The 16,157-nt window shown below is 40.8% G+C and overlaps 1 protein-coding gene across 17 annotated transcripts in view; it reads left to right on the forward strand.

The window, feature by feature from the left end:
• Positions 1-16,157, forward strand: part of PSD3 (pleckstrin and Sec7 domain containing 3) — a 607,319-nt gene that overhangs the window by 482,731 nt on the left and 108,431 nt on the right. For 3 of the 17 annotated variants that reach the window (XR_015156256.1, XM_086380553.1, XM_086380556.1), the window contains one exon: positions 1,263-2,315. The exons of the other annotated variants lie outside the window; for them this stretch is intronic. Coding sequence is in view for 2 of the 3 variants with exons in the window: in XM_086380553.1 (XP_086236679.1) it covers positions 1,263-1,323 (61 nt within the window). In the remaining variant the exon portion in view is untranslated. Of the gene's footprint in view, positions 1-1,262; positions 2,316-16,157 lie in introns of those variants that run through there. 17 annotated transcript variants of the gene reach the window in all.

The raw sequence follows: 16,157 nt of genomic DNA on the forward strand, positions 1-16,157 counted from the left end.
GGCCGAGGAACCAGAGACCGAATTGCAACATTTGCTGGATTATGCAGATAACAAGGGAGTTCCAAGAAAACATCTGCTTCATTGACTACCATAAAGCCTTTGACTGTGTGGATCACAACAAACTGGGGAAAACCCTTAAAAAAAAAAAAAAGGATAGGAGTACCAGACTACCATAACTGTCTCCTGAGAAACCTGTCTGCATATCAAGAAGCAAGTTAGAACCGAACATGGAACAACAAACTGGTTCAAAATTGAGAAAGGAGTACATCAAGGCTGTATATTGTCACCCTGCTTATTTCACGTATATGCAGAGTACATCGTGAGAAACGCTGGGCTGGATGAATCACAAGCTGGAATCAAGACTGCTGTGAGAAATACCAGCAACCTCAGGTATGCAGATGATACCACTTTAATGGAAGAAAGTGGAGAGGAACTAAAGAGCCTCTTGATGAAGGTGAAAGAGGAGAGTGAGAAAACTGACTTGAAATTCAACATTCAGAATCTAAGATCATGGCATCTGGTCCCATCACTCAGTGGCAAACAGAAGAGGAAAAAGATGAAGCAGTGACGGATTTTCTTTTCTTGGTGACACCGTCATCACTCAGTTCTTGGTGACACCGTCATCACTCAGTTCTTGGTGACACCGTCATCACTCAGTTCTTGGTGACACCGTCATCACTCAGTTCTTGGTGACACCGTCATCACTCAGTTGGTCACACTTACCTGCCTAATGGAAGAATACTGATCATGCTGGGATCTTAATAATAACTCTAATGTTAATATTAGGTGGGGCTCACAGATTTAGAAGGTAATCTATGTGAACATTAGGTAAAAGTATAAAGGATGTTATTGGTTTGATTGTCCTGTTTAGAAGTTCAGTGAAAATGCTTTGAGTATAAGATAAAGAACAAAAAAACAGCAATGTCTTAGTTATAAAAAGGTGATTATTAACTTGAATTAGATTTTGACCTGAAGAGTTGATTTTGCTTAAAAATTTGTTGGCTAAAAATGATACTGAATGGGAATCCTGGATTTTGATATTTAAAGGAAGCTTTCAGGGTGTAGAATTAGGGAGAGTTCTCTCACTTAACTTTCTGAAGTATCATTTTATGAAGAATCTGAATCATAGCTCACACTTAGCATTTAATCTGTAAGTAGCTATTTTTCTCAGCCAGCGCAAATATGTTGGACTCAGGTAGATAGGAAACCGGACACATTTGTCACCCAACTTTTTTTTTTTTTTTTCTTTTTTTAATAAATAGCACTCTCGAAATGAATACAGCTGATCCACCAGTTCCTGCAATTTCTGCAAGACCTCCTTGACTTCTTCCTCTTCAACAGCCATCATTTCCCAGCTTCTCCGCCCCCAACTTAAAACCATAGAGACGCCCCAACTTTTAGCTTTAAAATTAAGAACAAGTTAAAAAAAAAAAAGATGTCAGCTTTCTGTGTAAGTGGCATCTCAATGATGAGATTGAGATGGATACTTAGAATTTTTAAGAATTTTATTGTTACAACAGCTTTAATATCCAGAAAAATGAGATAAAAGCGATATAATTCACAAATATTATCTTTAACTGCAGAATATGCTGAGCAAACAGATTGGAGAGCAAATGGAATGTGGCTGTAATGTCAGTAGCCCACTCATTCCAAAGTAACTTTAAATCCCTGAGATACAAAAAATTATAGAGGCTGGGATATAAGGAAAGTTTTCTCCTAATATGCTGCTGATTTAGAATTTTGTATCGTCTATATCAATTGCTAAGCCTTTGCTTAGAAGGAAATACAATAAACATAATTTCTGCATGAATATGCACATGATGGCTAACACTGTACCTGGGACATTTTAGACCATAGCTGTTTGGATTCCACTGAGCGTTTTGTATGTGTACATGGTAGTATACACACAAAACCTACATTTTCCTAGGTGAAAAACTGAGCCTGATTAGTAATGAGGAAGTTATTTTTAGTTGCCCATTAAAATTTTCATAACACATCTTTTGAAAACATCTAACATCCATCTTGACCCCAGTATACTTCCAACTGTGTTTTTTTTTAACTGTATTAATATCTGCAGTTAATTTTTTCTCAGTTTGGAAAGCATGCTATAGTCATTGTACATGTAGTCAGAGCCTTTATTTCAGAAGACCTACCTCCTCCTCCCATCTGGCAGCATTCTTTAGTGTGAAAGGGCCAATGCTGGAGTTGACATTTTTAATAAAAGCATATTCTCTTTTTTACAGGTAAGGTGTCTGTCAGAATAAGGTAATTTTAGAAAATAAAATATATTTCCTGTTTTCATCAGAATTTTAAAATTGAGCTTCATTTTTTTCTTTTTTTGGTCAGTGACAAAGACAGGTCCATTTTAAACTCAACCCGCCTGTGCCACGTGATATAAGTTAGAAGCCCCATGACACATCAGCACATTTTTTATAATGTTATTCTTCACTTTATTTTCCAGCTATCACTTGATCACAGTATTGAGTTTATATGCAACTTAATGTTCTGTGCCTGCACTCAACCACTATATTCAATTTCTAGGAATGGATTTACTGAGGTATAACTTTGTTGTTCACAGTCGCTCAGTCACATTTAACTCTGTGACCCTGTGGACTGTAGCACACAGGCTTTCCTGTCCTTCACCATCTCCCAGAGCTTGCTCAAACTCATGTCCATTGTGTTGGTGATGGCATCCAACCATCTCGTCCTCTGTCACTGCCTTCTCTTCCTGTCCTCAATCTTTCCCAGCATCAGAGTCTTCCAGTGAGTCAGCTCTTCACATCAGGAGGCCAAAGCACAGGAGCTTCAGCTTCAGCGTCAGTCCTTCTAATGAATATTCAAGGTTGATTTCCTTTAGAATTGACTGGTTTGATGTCCAGTATAACTTATATACTGTAAAATTCATCCATTTAAATGTCTGATTTCATGGTTTTTTATAAATTTACAGAGCTGTATGATAATCACCACAGTTCATCACCCCACTAGACTCCATACAGATTCTTTTTGCTTATTATTCAGCATGTTTTGGAGAAGGAAATGGCAACCCACTCCAGTGTTCTTGCCTGGAGAATCCCAGGGACGGGGGAGCCTGGTGGGCTGACGTCTATGGGGTCGCACAGAGTTGGACACGACTGAAGTGACTTAGCAGCAGCAGCAGCAGCATGTTTGATATGAACTCTTCCCTTCTGGCTGGCCCTACACTGGTTTGTGCTCACCTCTATCAAAGTGTGTATTATAAGACTCCTTTTTATATAAACTTACTACCCATTATCATTTGTATTTTTCCCCCTGCTGGACTATGAGTCCTTCAAAGGGCCTTAATCACCCTGATCTTCTCACTGCCTAGCACACTGCCTGGCAGGCAAAGGCTCCTTGTAATCATTTCTGAGCTGGCAGTGACTCCCTCCTGGAGACAAGCAAGGGCTTGGCTGCTCACTGCTTTCTGTGCTCAACAGGCATTCCTGTAGATGGAGACTTTCAAATCTTTTTAATCAGGGAGGCCCCCCATTCCCTGCCCGTGAGAGGCTGACCTGTCTGAACCTTGATTTTTCACTGCGTTGATAACCCGTATCTATTTCGGGTGGTTGTGGGGTTAAGAAATTAAGTTAGGATGATGTTCATGGTAATGACTAGATGCTGAAGGTGGAGGACCTAATTCATACCGTACTCCTGTTTTCAATGTTCTGGCAAGAGAAGTATGTACACAAAACACTGAGTCAAATGAAGTGAGTCATCCACTTTATAACCCTAAGTTCAGGGCACCCTAGAAAGTTCGATTGGAAAATGCAGGGGGATCTGAGTGACTGCTGGACGTGCTAGGCTCAGCACCCCTAACCTGAATGCAGGCTGAAAAACCAGAACTGAAGGAGAGAGACAAGCCCGACCCTCTGGGTTTGCCGAGGGATGCTGGGGTGGGTGCCGAGAAGCACGGTGAAGTTCACAGTTCAGAGGCACAGGCTGGTGAAAGACTGAGACCAAATCCGAGATCTGTGGAATGCTTCCCTTCCCCATGACAGCCCTGTTTGTAGCAGTTGCTTTTACTCAGTACATTGATTCTGACTTTCAAGAGAAAATTATAAGCCATACTAAAAGGTGCATGGTTTGGAAAGACAGAGCCATCATCAAAACCAGACTCAGACATGGCTTGAATTTGGAATCATCAGACCAGGAACTTAAAGCAACAATTACTATGCCATGGGCTCTAATGAATACAGTAGACAGCATGCAGAACAGATGGACAGTGTGAGCAAAGAAATGGAAATCTAAGAAGAATCAAAAAGAAATGCCGGGGATCAAAAACACTGTAACAGAAGTAAAGAATGCTTTGGATGAGCTCATTAGTAGACTGGTCACATCTGAGAAGAGAATCTCTGTGAGCTTAAGAATATGTCAATAAAAACTTCAAAAACAGAAAAGCAAAGAGAAAAAACACTTGGCAGAGGAGAAGGAACAGAATATCCAAGAACTCTGGGAGAACTTCAAAATATTAAAAAACATGCACATAATGAGTGCCAGAAAGAGAAGAGAGAGAGAAAGAGAGAGAGACACACACACAAGGCCTGGGGAAGAGGGACCAGGAAATACTTGAAGCAGCAATGACCGAGAATTCTCCCCAAGTTAAGGTCAGACACCAAGCCATCAATCCAGGAAACTGAGAAAACCAAGCAGGGTAAAAAATTGCAGCTGTGAAAAAAAAAAAAAAAGCACAGCCAGGCACTTCATTTACATCCTGCAGAAAATCAAAGATAAGGAAAAAAGTCTTGAAAGAAGCTGGATGAGAAAAGCACCTTACCTTTGAAGGAACAAACCCAAGAACCTCTGACTCAGACTATGTAGGCAGAGGGGATAGTGAGACATTTAAAGTGTCGAGAGGAAAACATCAAACCTAAAATTCTGTGTTCTGAAAAATTATGAACTCACAAAGATGCATGCTGCCCACCATGCGTAGCAGCACTGCTCGCAGTAGTCAAGACACGGATACAACCTGAGTGTACATCAACAGATGAGCAGACAAAGATGTGATGCACACCGGAATAGTACTCAGTCATAAAAAGAAGGAAATGTTGCCATTGGCAACAACCTGAAAGGACTTGGAGGGTACTGTGCTCAGTAAAATAAGTCATACAGAGAAAGGAGAACGCTATGTGATGTCACTTACATGTGGAATCTAAAAAATAAAGCAAACTAGTCAATATAACAACAACAACCAAAAAAAAAACAAAACAAACCATTCACAAAGAGAAACCGCCTAGCACTTACCAGTGGGGAGAGAAGCAGGGAGGGGCAGCAGAGTTGAGGGTTAAGAGAAACCGCTTAGCACTTACCCGTGGGGAGAGAAGCAGGGAGGGGCAGCAGAGTTGAGGGTTAAGAGGCACAGACTACTCTGTATAAAATAAGCTACAAGGAAACATGGTACAGCATGGGGGTATAACCAGTATTTTATAATAACTATAAATGGAGTATAACCTTTCAAATTGTGAATCACTATATTGTACACCTGTAACTTACATAATGTTATACATTAACTATACGTCAATGAAAAAGAAGTAAGGACGTCATCCAGATGGCAGCACAGGTTGTTCCCGACTTTACTCCCCCTCCTAAAAACAACAAGTAACAAAAAAAGACACCCCTGAGAGACTCCTGGAACACAGAGGGAGCCAGAAGCACCCCTGTACCCCAGAGACAAAGCAGCCGGCACCAGAAGGGCAGGAGGAGAGCTGCGTGCTGACTACATGGCCCCTTCCCCAGGCCAGCGCCCCCAACACCATGCAGAGGGGTCTCCCTTGAGCCTATGGTTCCCCCGCTCCATGAGAAGGGAGAACCGGCCGCCAACCAGAACCGCCCCCCTCCTCGCCCCCGACTCGACCCCGCACCGCACTCGGCACTGTGCGTGTCTTTGTAGGAGTCCCTGCTCTGATCTCGCACTTGGGAATCACCTGGGAGCCTTGGGGCTCGGTCCTGGGTGTCTGATTGAGGCGGGGGAGGAAGAGGGGCTTGGCAGACCACGTTCCTACCTGCATGACCAATTATTAACCCAACCAGCAGCTGTGCTCATCTGCTGACCCAAGTCAGTGGCCCCGGGCTGACCAGGGCAATTGAGCAGGGTGTAGGTCTGCCTAAACAAGGTCCCCGATGAGGAAGTTCTGCAGCCCTTGAGCCTGGTTGACTCCAGCCCAAACAGAAGAGCGGAGTCATAGTCATCCCTGTTGCCGAGTGTGGCCCCAGCCCCATCGGACAGGAAGGGCTGCTGAGGACTCCTGGAAGTTGCATAAGCCAGCAGTGCTCAAGCCGAGAAGAGGGGAAGCAGAGCCGATCGCCTCTAGAGCCAAAGCTGTCTGGCCAGGGAACTTGAGCCACAGGTCAGCTGGAGTCAGGACCACACACAGACCTCATCAGTGGCCTTGGAGCTGCTCTTCTGGCTGAGTTCAGGAAGGGGGACTAATTCATAGCCCCACTTTTTGCCACCTGCAGCTTGCATCCACCCAGCCAGGGAACCTTCCCAGCACGCCTAGGAAGCTGAGCTGCCCATCAGCAGCCCTGTTTCCGGTCGTGCTGAACACCAAGCGCAGCCCCAGGCTTCCTCCATCTGCAAGGCAAAACCAGTGAGTTCACCTAACGAGGATGTCAGGGCACACTCTGGACTGATTCAGGGTCCCAAACAGGGAGCCTTGCAGACCCTGGGTCCCATCCAGGCAGGCAGCATCACACTTCCTGATTTCAAGCTGTGCTTATAAAGGTAATGTGATGAAGACAGTGTGGTGATGGCATATAAACAAAAAGATCAGTGGACCAGGACTGAGGCCCCCGTGTAAGCCAAGCGCATTCGGCCAACTGACACCTTACGAAGGACCCAAGAATACTCAATGGGGAAAAGTCTCTCTAATCTGTGTTGCTGGGGAAATTGGATATTCACATGTAAAAGAATAAAACTAGATACCTATCTTATACCACTCACAAAAATTAAGTCAAAGTGGGTTAAAGACTTGAATGTAAGACCTGAAATTGAAATGTAAGACCTTGAATGTAAAACCATGAAATTCCTAGAAGAAAACATGAAAAAAAGATCTTGATATGGGTCTTGGCAATGATTTTTAAGATATAACACCTAAAAGACAAGCAACAAAATGAAAAACAAGTGGGAATACATCAAACAAAAAGCTTCTTCACATCAAAAGAAATAACCAACAAAGCGGAAAAGCAAGTATAAGAAGGTAAATCAACTATACTTCAATTAAAAATAAATTTTAAAAATCAAAGACGCTAGAGTGAAGAACAGAGATTCAGCCACTTTATTTAGTAACTTGTTCTGAAGAGATAGAAGTAAAATAAAGTAACCCCCCAAAAAAAATCAACCTGTGAGAGAGGAAATATTGTATATTTTCTGATAAGGGGTAATATCCAAAATATATAAAGAACTCATGCAATCCAATAGCAAAAAAACAAATATTCCAATTAACAAATGGGCATAAGACTTGACTAGACATTTTCCCAAAGAAACTGTACTTAAAAGGCCAGCTGGTACACGAGGAGATGCTCAATACCACTAATCATGAAAGTGAAGTCACTCAGTCATGTCCAACTCTTTGCGACCCCATGGATAGTAGCCTGCCCCAAGCTCCTCCGTCCATGGGATTTTCAGGGCAAGAGTACTGGAGTGGGTTGCCATTTCCTACTCCAGGGAATCTTCCCAACCCAGGGATCAAACCCAGGTCTCTCACATTGTAGACAGACGCTTTATCATCTGAGGGAAATGCAAAACCACAATGAGAAATCACCTCATGCTTATTAGGGATGCCCATCATCGAAAAGGTAAGAGACAATAAATGCTGACAAGGATGTGGAAAAAAGGAAGCCCTTCTGCCCTGTTGATGGGATTGTAAACTGGTATAGCCACTACAGAAAATAGTATGGAGGTCTTCTCAAAAAATTAAAACAAAGCTACCATACAATCCAGCAATTTTACTGCTGTGAAGATATCCAAAGGAAATGAAAATAATAACTTCAAAAACTATTTGCACTCCCATGTTTGAAGCGGCACTGTTTATGATAGTCAGGACAAGGAAACAGCCTAGTATCCATCCTGGATACGTGGATCAAGTTGTGGAGTATATATAACGGGATGTTATGCGGCCACAAAAAAAATGAGAAAATCCTGTCATTTGTGATAACATGAGTGGACCTGGAAGACATTATACTAGGTGAAATAAGCCTGTCATGGAAAGACAAATGCTTTCCACTGATATGCGGTGGAAAGAGTCATTCAATTCATAGAGACAGAAAGTGAAATAGTGGCTGCCAGTGTTTGGGGTAGGGGGGATGAGAAATTGCTAATTTAATAAGTTTAGAATTTCAGTTTGAATGGTGAAAATTTCTGGAGCTTACCTTTATTGTCCAGCTCTGATATCATAGTCTTCATGACTGTTTCTGAATGAATTCAAGTTAAGTAAATATTCCAGTTCTGCTCTAGAGGTTTTTGTTCATTTCAGCTATTACTCCCTCCCTTCCCCAGACACAAACACACATCCACATCCACTAAAGTCCCACCAATTTATATTTAAATTCAGATTTTAGATTTCATATAACTAAGTCCCTCCAAGATAGCTTACTGTTTGAGTTTGGTGCTAGCGTAACAGCTTTGATACAGCTGAAACACCACTATGCTAAGACTTGCCAAATGGGGTAGTTCAAATCTGTTCAGTGGCTGGGTCAGTGTAATGATGTTCAGCTCTTGCCAATTTTAAGAAGCAGTTGTTCCAGAGAAATATAAGACTTGGGTGGACTAGTATGATTCCTTATCTATCTTTTTTGTTTAAAAATTAAAGTCATAAGTAATATAGGATACAGTAAATTTTATGATTTACAGCCGATCTTAGAAAGAACAGAGAAATAGATTTATCTACTATCAGCAACAGAGTTTTAGTTATTCTCAGATTAAACTGCATCTTAAGTCCTGGACTTAGACCACCCAGTGGCTCATACGTGATTACACAGAGGACAGAATGAAGGATGTATTGGGGAATTTTGTAGGTTGTGAGGTGTTGAGATGTCTGGTATCTCAGTAGAATATATTCTACCAGGGTATTTAAATGTACAAAACATTCATATATGAATCATTCACCTCAAAAGTAAGATAGAGAGTCCTGCTATGTCTCTTCTTATTTTAACAAAATTATTTGTATGTCTTAGTGGTTCACTGTACACAGAAAAGTCCTAGACGGGTAGGCTGTTTTCTGTAGAAATGAGTTCACTTGCCTAACACATTCTTCATCCCGTCCTCTGTGTAATCATGTGTGAGCCACTGGGTGGTTAAGTCCAGGACTTAAGACGCAGTTTATTTTGAGAACAGCAAAAGCTGTGTTGCTGATAGCAGATAAATCTATAGAATTCTTTTATCAGTAAATTGGAATAATTTATATCTGCTCCCAAATACAGTGGAAACAGCCTCCCTTATGGGAAAACACTGAGATTTATGATATCTGTAAAAGCAATAAAACCCCGCAGTGACACGAGAAGGAATGAAGCAAATGCGACTGTAAGGTGCCATGGTCTTTTCGTTAACTTCTGTAATATGAAGAATACCCGTTTTGCGGGCTTGAGTACTTTCAGCCCTCATTTTACTGTCAGGGTTTTACTGAGCAGTACTGTGTTGAACATTTCTCAATCATCATTCTCCTGTTTTTGTTTTTGGCTTTGATATGTCTTAGGATATACAAGCCTCTCTAACAACAATCTTTCCAAAAGATATGAGATGCATGCCACATAAGTAATTTTTAAAAAATTCCAGTAGTTGCATCATAAAAGTAAACAAAAAAGGTAAAACTAGTTTATTTTATAAATCAGTTATTTAGCCCAGTGTATCTAGAATATTCTCATGTCAATATGTAATCGGTATAAAAACTGTTGAAATATTTTCCTTTTTTGTACTGTCTTTTTGAAATATGGTGTATTTTCTTTTTTTTACTTGTTGTACATTTCAATTTGGACTACCCACACTTTAAGTTCTAAGTAGCCATGTGTAGCCAATGGCTCCCATATTTGTGTAACTACTTCTTTTGGCTAATGTTTATATAGAGAGGAAAATCATACTTTCATCCAAAAACCTCACTGTGTGCATGCTAAGTCACTTTAATCATGTCCGACTCTTTGTGACCCCCTGGACCATAGCCCACCAGGCTCCTCTGTCCATGGCATTCTCCAGGCGAGAATACTGGAGTGAGTTGCCACTTCTCCAAAAACCTCAGTAGAACATTTAAAAAAACACTGTATATGGACTGAAATAAAGAGGACTTCAAATAAATTAGAAGTGAAATAGAAATTATAACTGATTCCACAGAAATGCAAAGAATCGTAAGAGACTTTATTACAGCAACAAATTGGACAAAGTAGAAGAAAAGGATGAATTCCTAGAAGCATACAATGTACCAAGAGTGAGTCATGAAAAAACAAAACATAAAACTGAATGGACCAGTTACTAGTAATTACTTGGACAGGTATTTTATTACTGATCAAATAAAGAAAAAAACAAATAAAAGTCCAAGACCAGATGACTTCAGTGATAAATCCTACCAAACATTCAAAGAAGAATTAGTGCCAATCCTTAAGCTATTGAAAAAAAATGAAGAGCAGTATCTTCATCAGACTCATTTATGAGGGCATCTTCACCCTGAGACCAAAACCAGACAGGGACACTTCAGAAAAGAAAATCACAGATTAGGATTTCTGATGAACACAGATGTGAACAATCCTCGACAAAATATTAGGAAGCTGAGTTCACAATACAAGCAGCATACGTCAAGATCAAGTAGGATTTATTCCAGGGATGCAAGGATGGGTCAAATCTGTAAATCTATAGATGTGACTCATCACATTAACAAAACAGAGGATAAAAATCTTATAATCTCAGTAGATGCAGAAAAAACATTTGACAAAATTCATCATCCGTTTCTAACGTGCATGTGTGTATTAGTCACTCAGTCATGTCCGACTCTGCAATCCCATGTCTATAGCCTGCCAGGCTCCTCTGTTCATGGAATTCTCCAGGCAAGAGTACTGGAGTAGGGGTAGCCATTTCCTTCTCCAAGGAATCTTCCTGATCCAGGGGAACCTGGGTCTCCATTTCAGGGAGATTCTTTACTGTCTGAGCCACCAAGAAAGCCATTTCTAATAAAGACTCTCAAAAAACTGAGTATAGAGGGAACATACATAACATAATAAAGGCCATGTGTGACCAGCCCACAGTAAACATCATGCTTAACCTTGAAAAATATTTCTTCTAAAATCAGGAAGAAGATAAGGATACCATGGCAATTAGGAGAGAAAAATAAAAGGCATTCATATTGAAAAGCAAAGAGTGAAGTTGTCTTCATTTATAGGTGACAACGTAATATATACAGAAAACCCAACAGTCTACCAAAAACTATTAGAATTAATAAATTAAGTGAATAATATAAAATCAATATACAAAAATCAGTCACATTTCTATATACCCACAGTAAACTATCAGAAATATACATTAAGAAAACAGTCATTTTTACAGTAGCATCAAAAACAATGAAATGCTTAGGGATAAATTTGACCCAGCAAGTTAAAGGTGTATACACTGAAATCTATAAGGCATTGATAAAAGAAACTGAAGATGACACAAATCAAAAGTGTTCTGTGCTAATGGATTTGAATGATTAATATTGTTAAATGTTCATAATACTCAAAACAATCTAAAGATTCAGTGCAATCCTTATCAAAATCCCAATGGCATTTTTCACAGGAATAGAACAAAGCTAAAAGCAGAGACATTACTTTCCCAACAAAGGTCCATCTAGTCAAAGCTATGCTTTTTCCAGTAGTCATGTATGGGTGTGAGAGTTGGACTATAAAGAAAGCTGAGTGCTGAAGAATTGATGCTTTTGAACTGTGGTGTTGGAAAAGTCTCTTGAGAGTCCCTTGGACTGCAAGGAGATCAGTCCTGGGTGTTCTTTGGAAGGACTGATGCTGAAGCTGAAACTCCAATACTTTGGCCACCTCATGCGAAGAGTTGACTCATTGGAAAAGACTCTGATGCTGGGAGGGATTGGGGGCAGGAGGAGAAGGGGACGACAGAGGATGAGATGGCTGGATGGCATCACCAACTCGATGCACATGAGTTTGAGTGAACTCCGGGAGTTTGTGATGGACAGGGAGGCCTGGCGTGCTGCAATTCATGGGGTCGCAAAGAGTCAGACACTACTGAGCGACTGAACTGAACTGAACTGAAAATTTGTATGGAACCACAGAAGACCCCCAAATAGCCAAAGCAGTCTTGAGGAAAAGAACAAAGTTGGATACATCACAAATTCCTGGTTTCAAACTATAAAACAATCAAAACAGTATGGTACTGACATAGAAACAGACACATAGGTCAGTGGAACCCAATAACCCAGAGCTTAACTCACAAGGTAGTTAAACATTACAGTGGAGAAAGGGTTGTCCCTTCAGTAGTGTTAGGAAAATGGGTATCTACATGCAAAAGAATGAAACTGGGCTTCATCTTACACCAAACACAAAAATCAACTCAAAATGGATGAAAGCCTTGAATATAAGACCTGAAACCATTAAACTCCTTGACATTGGTCTTGACCGATTTTTTTTTTTAATTTGGCAGCAAGCAAAAATAGACAAGTGGGGCTGCGTCAGACTAAAAAGCTCTGCATGACATGAAACCATCGACAAAATGAAAAGGCAGCCTATGGAATAAGAACATTTTTTGCAAATCTTATATCTGACAATTGGTTAATTATTCCACAGTATACAATGAGTTTCTGTAATTCATTAGCATAAAATCAAATAACTCAAAGTTTGGAAAGGACCTAAGTAGACATTTTTTTCCAAAGAGATGTGAAAGAAGTTGACAGGTGTATGTAAAGGTGCTCAGCATCACTTACCGTGGAAATGCATCAAAACCACACGAGATACTGCCTGTTAGGATGTCTGTCATCAAAAAGAGAAGAGGTAACAAACGCTGGCAAGTCTGTTACAAAAAGAGGACCCACAAAAGCACTACTGGTGGCAGTGTAAACTGGCACGGCCACTGTGGAAGGGATTACAGATGTTCCTGAAAAAGTTAAAAATACAACTACCATATGTTCCAGCAATCCTACTTTTAGATAAATAGCCAAAATAAAGAAATTATTTCTGAGGTTTCTGTACTCCCATGTTTAGAGCAGCATCATTTACAATAGCCAAATATGAAAACAACCAAATGTCCATCTATGAATGAATGGATAAAGATATCATACACCAAGAGAGAGATATACTGCTGCTGCTGCTAAGTCGCTTCAGTCGTGTCTGACTCTATGCAGCCCCATAGACAGCAGCCCACCAGGCTCCCCCGTCCCTGGGATTCTCCAGGCAAGAACACTGGAGGGGGTTGCCATTTCCTTCTCCAATGCATGGAAGTGAAAAGTGAAAGTGCAGTCGCTCAGTATACTATGTAGCCCTAAAATAAGAAAGAAGTTCTGTCATTTTGGACAACCTGGATGAACTGGAGGGCATTATGCTAAGTGAAATAGAAAGGTAAATACCATAGGGAATCACTTATATCTAGAGTTGTTTTTAAAGTTTCAGTTCAGTTTAGTCGCTCAGTCGTGTCCAACTCTTTGCGACGCCATGGTCTGCAGCACGCCAGGCCTCCCTGTCCATCACCAACTCCTGGAGTTTACTCAAACTCATGTCCATTGAGTCATTGATGCCATCAACCATCTCGTCCTCTGTCGTCCCCTTCTCCTCCCACCTTCAATCATTCCCAGCATCAGGGTCGTTTCCAATGAGTCAGCCCTTCACATCAGGTGGCCAAAGTATTGGAGTTTCAGCTTCAGCATCAGTCCTTCCAATGAATAATCAGGACTGATTTCCTTTAGGCTGGACTGGTTGGATCTCCTTGCAGTCCAAGGGACTCTCAAGAGTCTTTTCCAACACCACAGTTTAAAAGCATCAATTCTTTGGCGCTCAGCTTTCTTTATAGTCCAACTCTCACACCCATACATGACTACTGGAAAAAGCATAGCTTTGACTAGATGGACCTTTGTTGGCAAAGTAATGTCTCTGCTTTTTAATATGCTGTCCAGGTTGGTAATAACTTTTCTTCCAAGGAGCAAGCGTCTTTTAATTTCATGGCTGTGCCACCATCTGCAGTGATTTTGGAGCCCCCCAAAATAAAGTCTGTCACCGTTTCCACTCTTTCCCATCTATTTGCCATAAAGTGATGGGACCAGATACCATGATCTTAGTTTTCTGAATCTTGAGTTTTAAGCCAACTTTTTCACTCTCCTCTTTCACTTTCATCAAGAGGCTCTTTAGTTTTAAAGTTTTGTTAACAGTTTTAAAGTTAAGTTTAAAGTTTAACTTACAGAAACAGAGGGCTTGCCTCATAGTTCAGTCAGTAAAGAATCTGCCTGCTATGCAGGAAACCCGGATTTGATTCCTGGTCGGGAAGATCCCCTGGAGAAGGAAACGGCAACCCACTCCAGTATTCTTGCCTGGAGAATCCCGTGGACAGAGGAGCCTGGAAGGCTACAGTCCACAGGGTCACAAGCTTCAGACAACTAAATGGAAACAGAGTAGAAAAGTGGTTTCCAGGGCCTATGGGGTTGGGGAAATGAGGAGAGATTGTTCAGAAGGGTACAAACTTGATGCTGAAAGGTTAGTAAATTCTGAGGAAATAATATAAAGCCTGGTGAACACAGTTGGTAACAGTGCATTGTGTAACTGAAATTTACTGAGAGATATACTTAAATTTCTTACCAAAAATAAATACATCTGTAAATATGTGACGTATTGAACTTGTTAGTTCAATATTGGGGAATCTTTTACAATGTATGTGTATATCAAATGTTTAGGTTGTATACTTAAAATACCTTAGTAAATTAGGTGCTTCCCTGGTCTTACAGTGGTTAAGAATCTGCCTTGCAAAGCAAGGTACACCAGTTCGATCCCTGGTCTGGAAAGATTCCCAAGTGCTGTGGGGCAACTGAGCCTCCGTGCTACAATTGCTGAAGCCCACGCACCCCAGAGCCCCTGCTCTGCCACAAGGGAGACCACTGCAATGAGGACCCCTTGCACCCCAACTACTGAGTAGCCCCCGCTCACCACAACTCAAGAAAGCCCACCTGCAGCACCAAAGACCCAGTCAGTCAGAAATAAAATAATAAATATAAAACTAAGTAAATAAATCAGTTTTACCTCAGCAAAGCTGGAGGTGTGGGGTAAGGGAAAGTAAATGCATAAATAAACTGTATGTCTAGAAAATAAGATAGTACTCAGCAATAAATGGGAACAGACTATTGATTCTCGCAACAGTATGGATGAGTATTAAATATGTTTTGCCAAGTAAAATAAACGATTTGTGTGACATTTAAAGAATGCCAAAATTGTTGGAAAGGAAGAGAGACTGGTAGTTCCAGGAGCTGGTCAGGGAGAGGAATTGCCTAAAAGAAGGTAGCAGAGGGAATTGGGGGGTGACCGAACTGTTCTGTCTGGTCCTGTGATGGTGGATACAGGACGTGTTGTGCATTTCCACCGAGCTGTGCATCTCAAGGAGCCGTAGGTTTTGTGTCTGTTCATTTCGTAACTATCAGCCACAGTATGGGGAATGCAAGATATAGTTCAGACCATACCAAATTAGTTTGTTTTCCAAATGACTTGTGTAAGCATTGTTATATATATTTATTAGGGTTGAACATATAAATAAGTATATTATAGATAAGAGAGCCAGGTTTCTCACTGTTGAAGAAGTACAGGTAAGCAAAGGGCAAAGGCTGGAATGAATTTTGTCTTGTGTTGGAGATATCACTATGTATTCATATGAACTCATGAAAGGGAGGGAGGGAGGGATAGATGGCTGGATGAATGTATATATATATGTTTTATATATTTATATATATATATGTATGTGTATATATATTACACACACATTTCCCTAGGTGTTTCTGTTGAGAGGGCTTGGAGGCAGTGAGCATGCCTAGCGCCTAGACTTGGTTTCTGAGTGCCAATCTCCAGTAAATAGGACTGGACTCCTTGGAGAGTGATTTCTTCCAGGACTGGGACAAGGAAAATACAAGATGAGCTTGGAGGTAGCATCTTGTGGTATCTGAAAGAAAGGATGTACTTACAAAACAGAAAGG

Source organism: Bos grunniens, chromosome 27, assembly GCF_055505025.1.
Source record: "Bos grunniens cultivar Pamir isolate PY7600 chromosome 27, Bosgru_T2T1.0, whole genome shotgun sequence".
Taxonomy (NCBI): domain Eukaryota; kingdom Metazoa; phylum Chordata; class Mammalia; order Artiodactyla; family Bovidae; genus Bos; species Bos grunniens.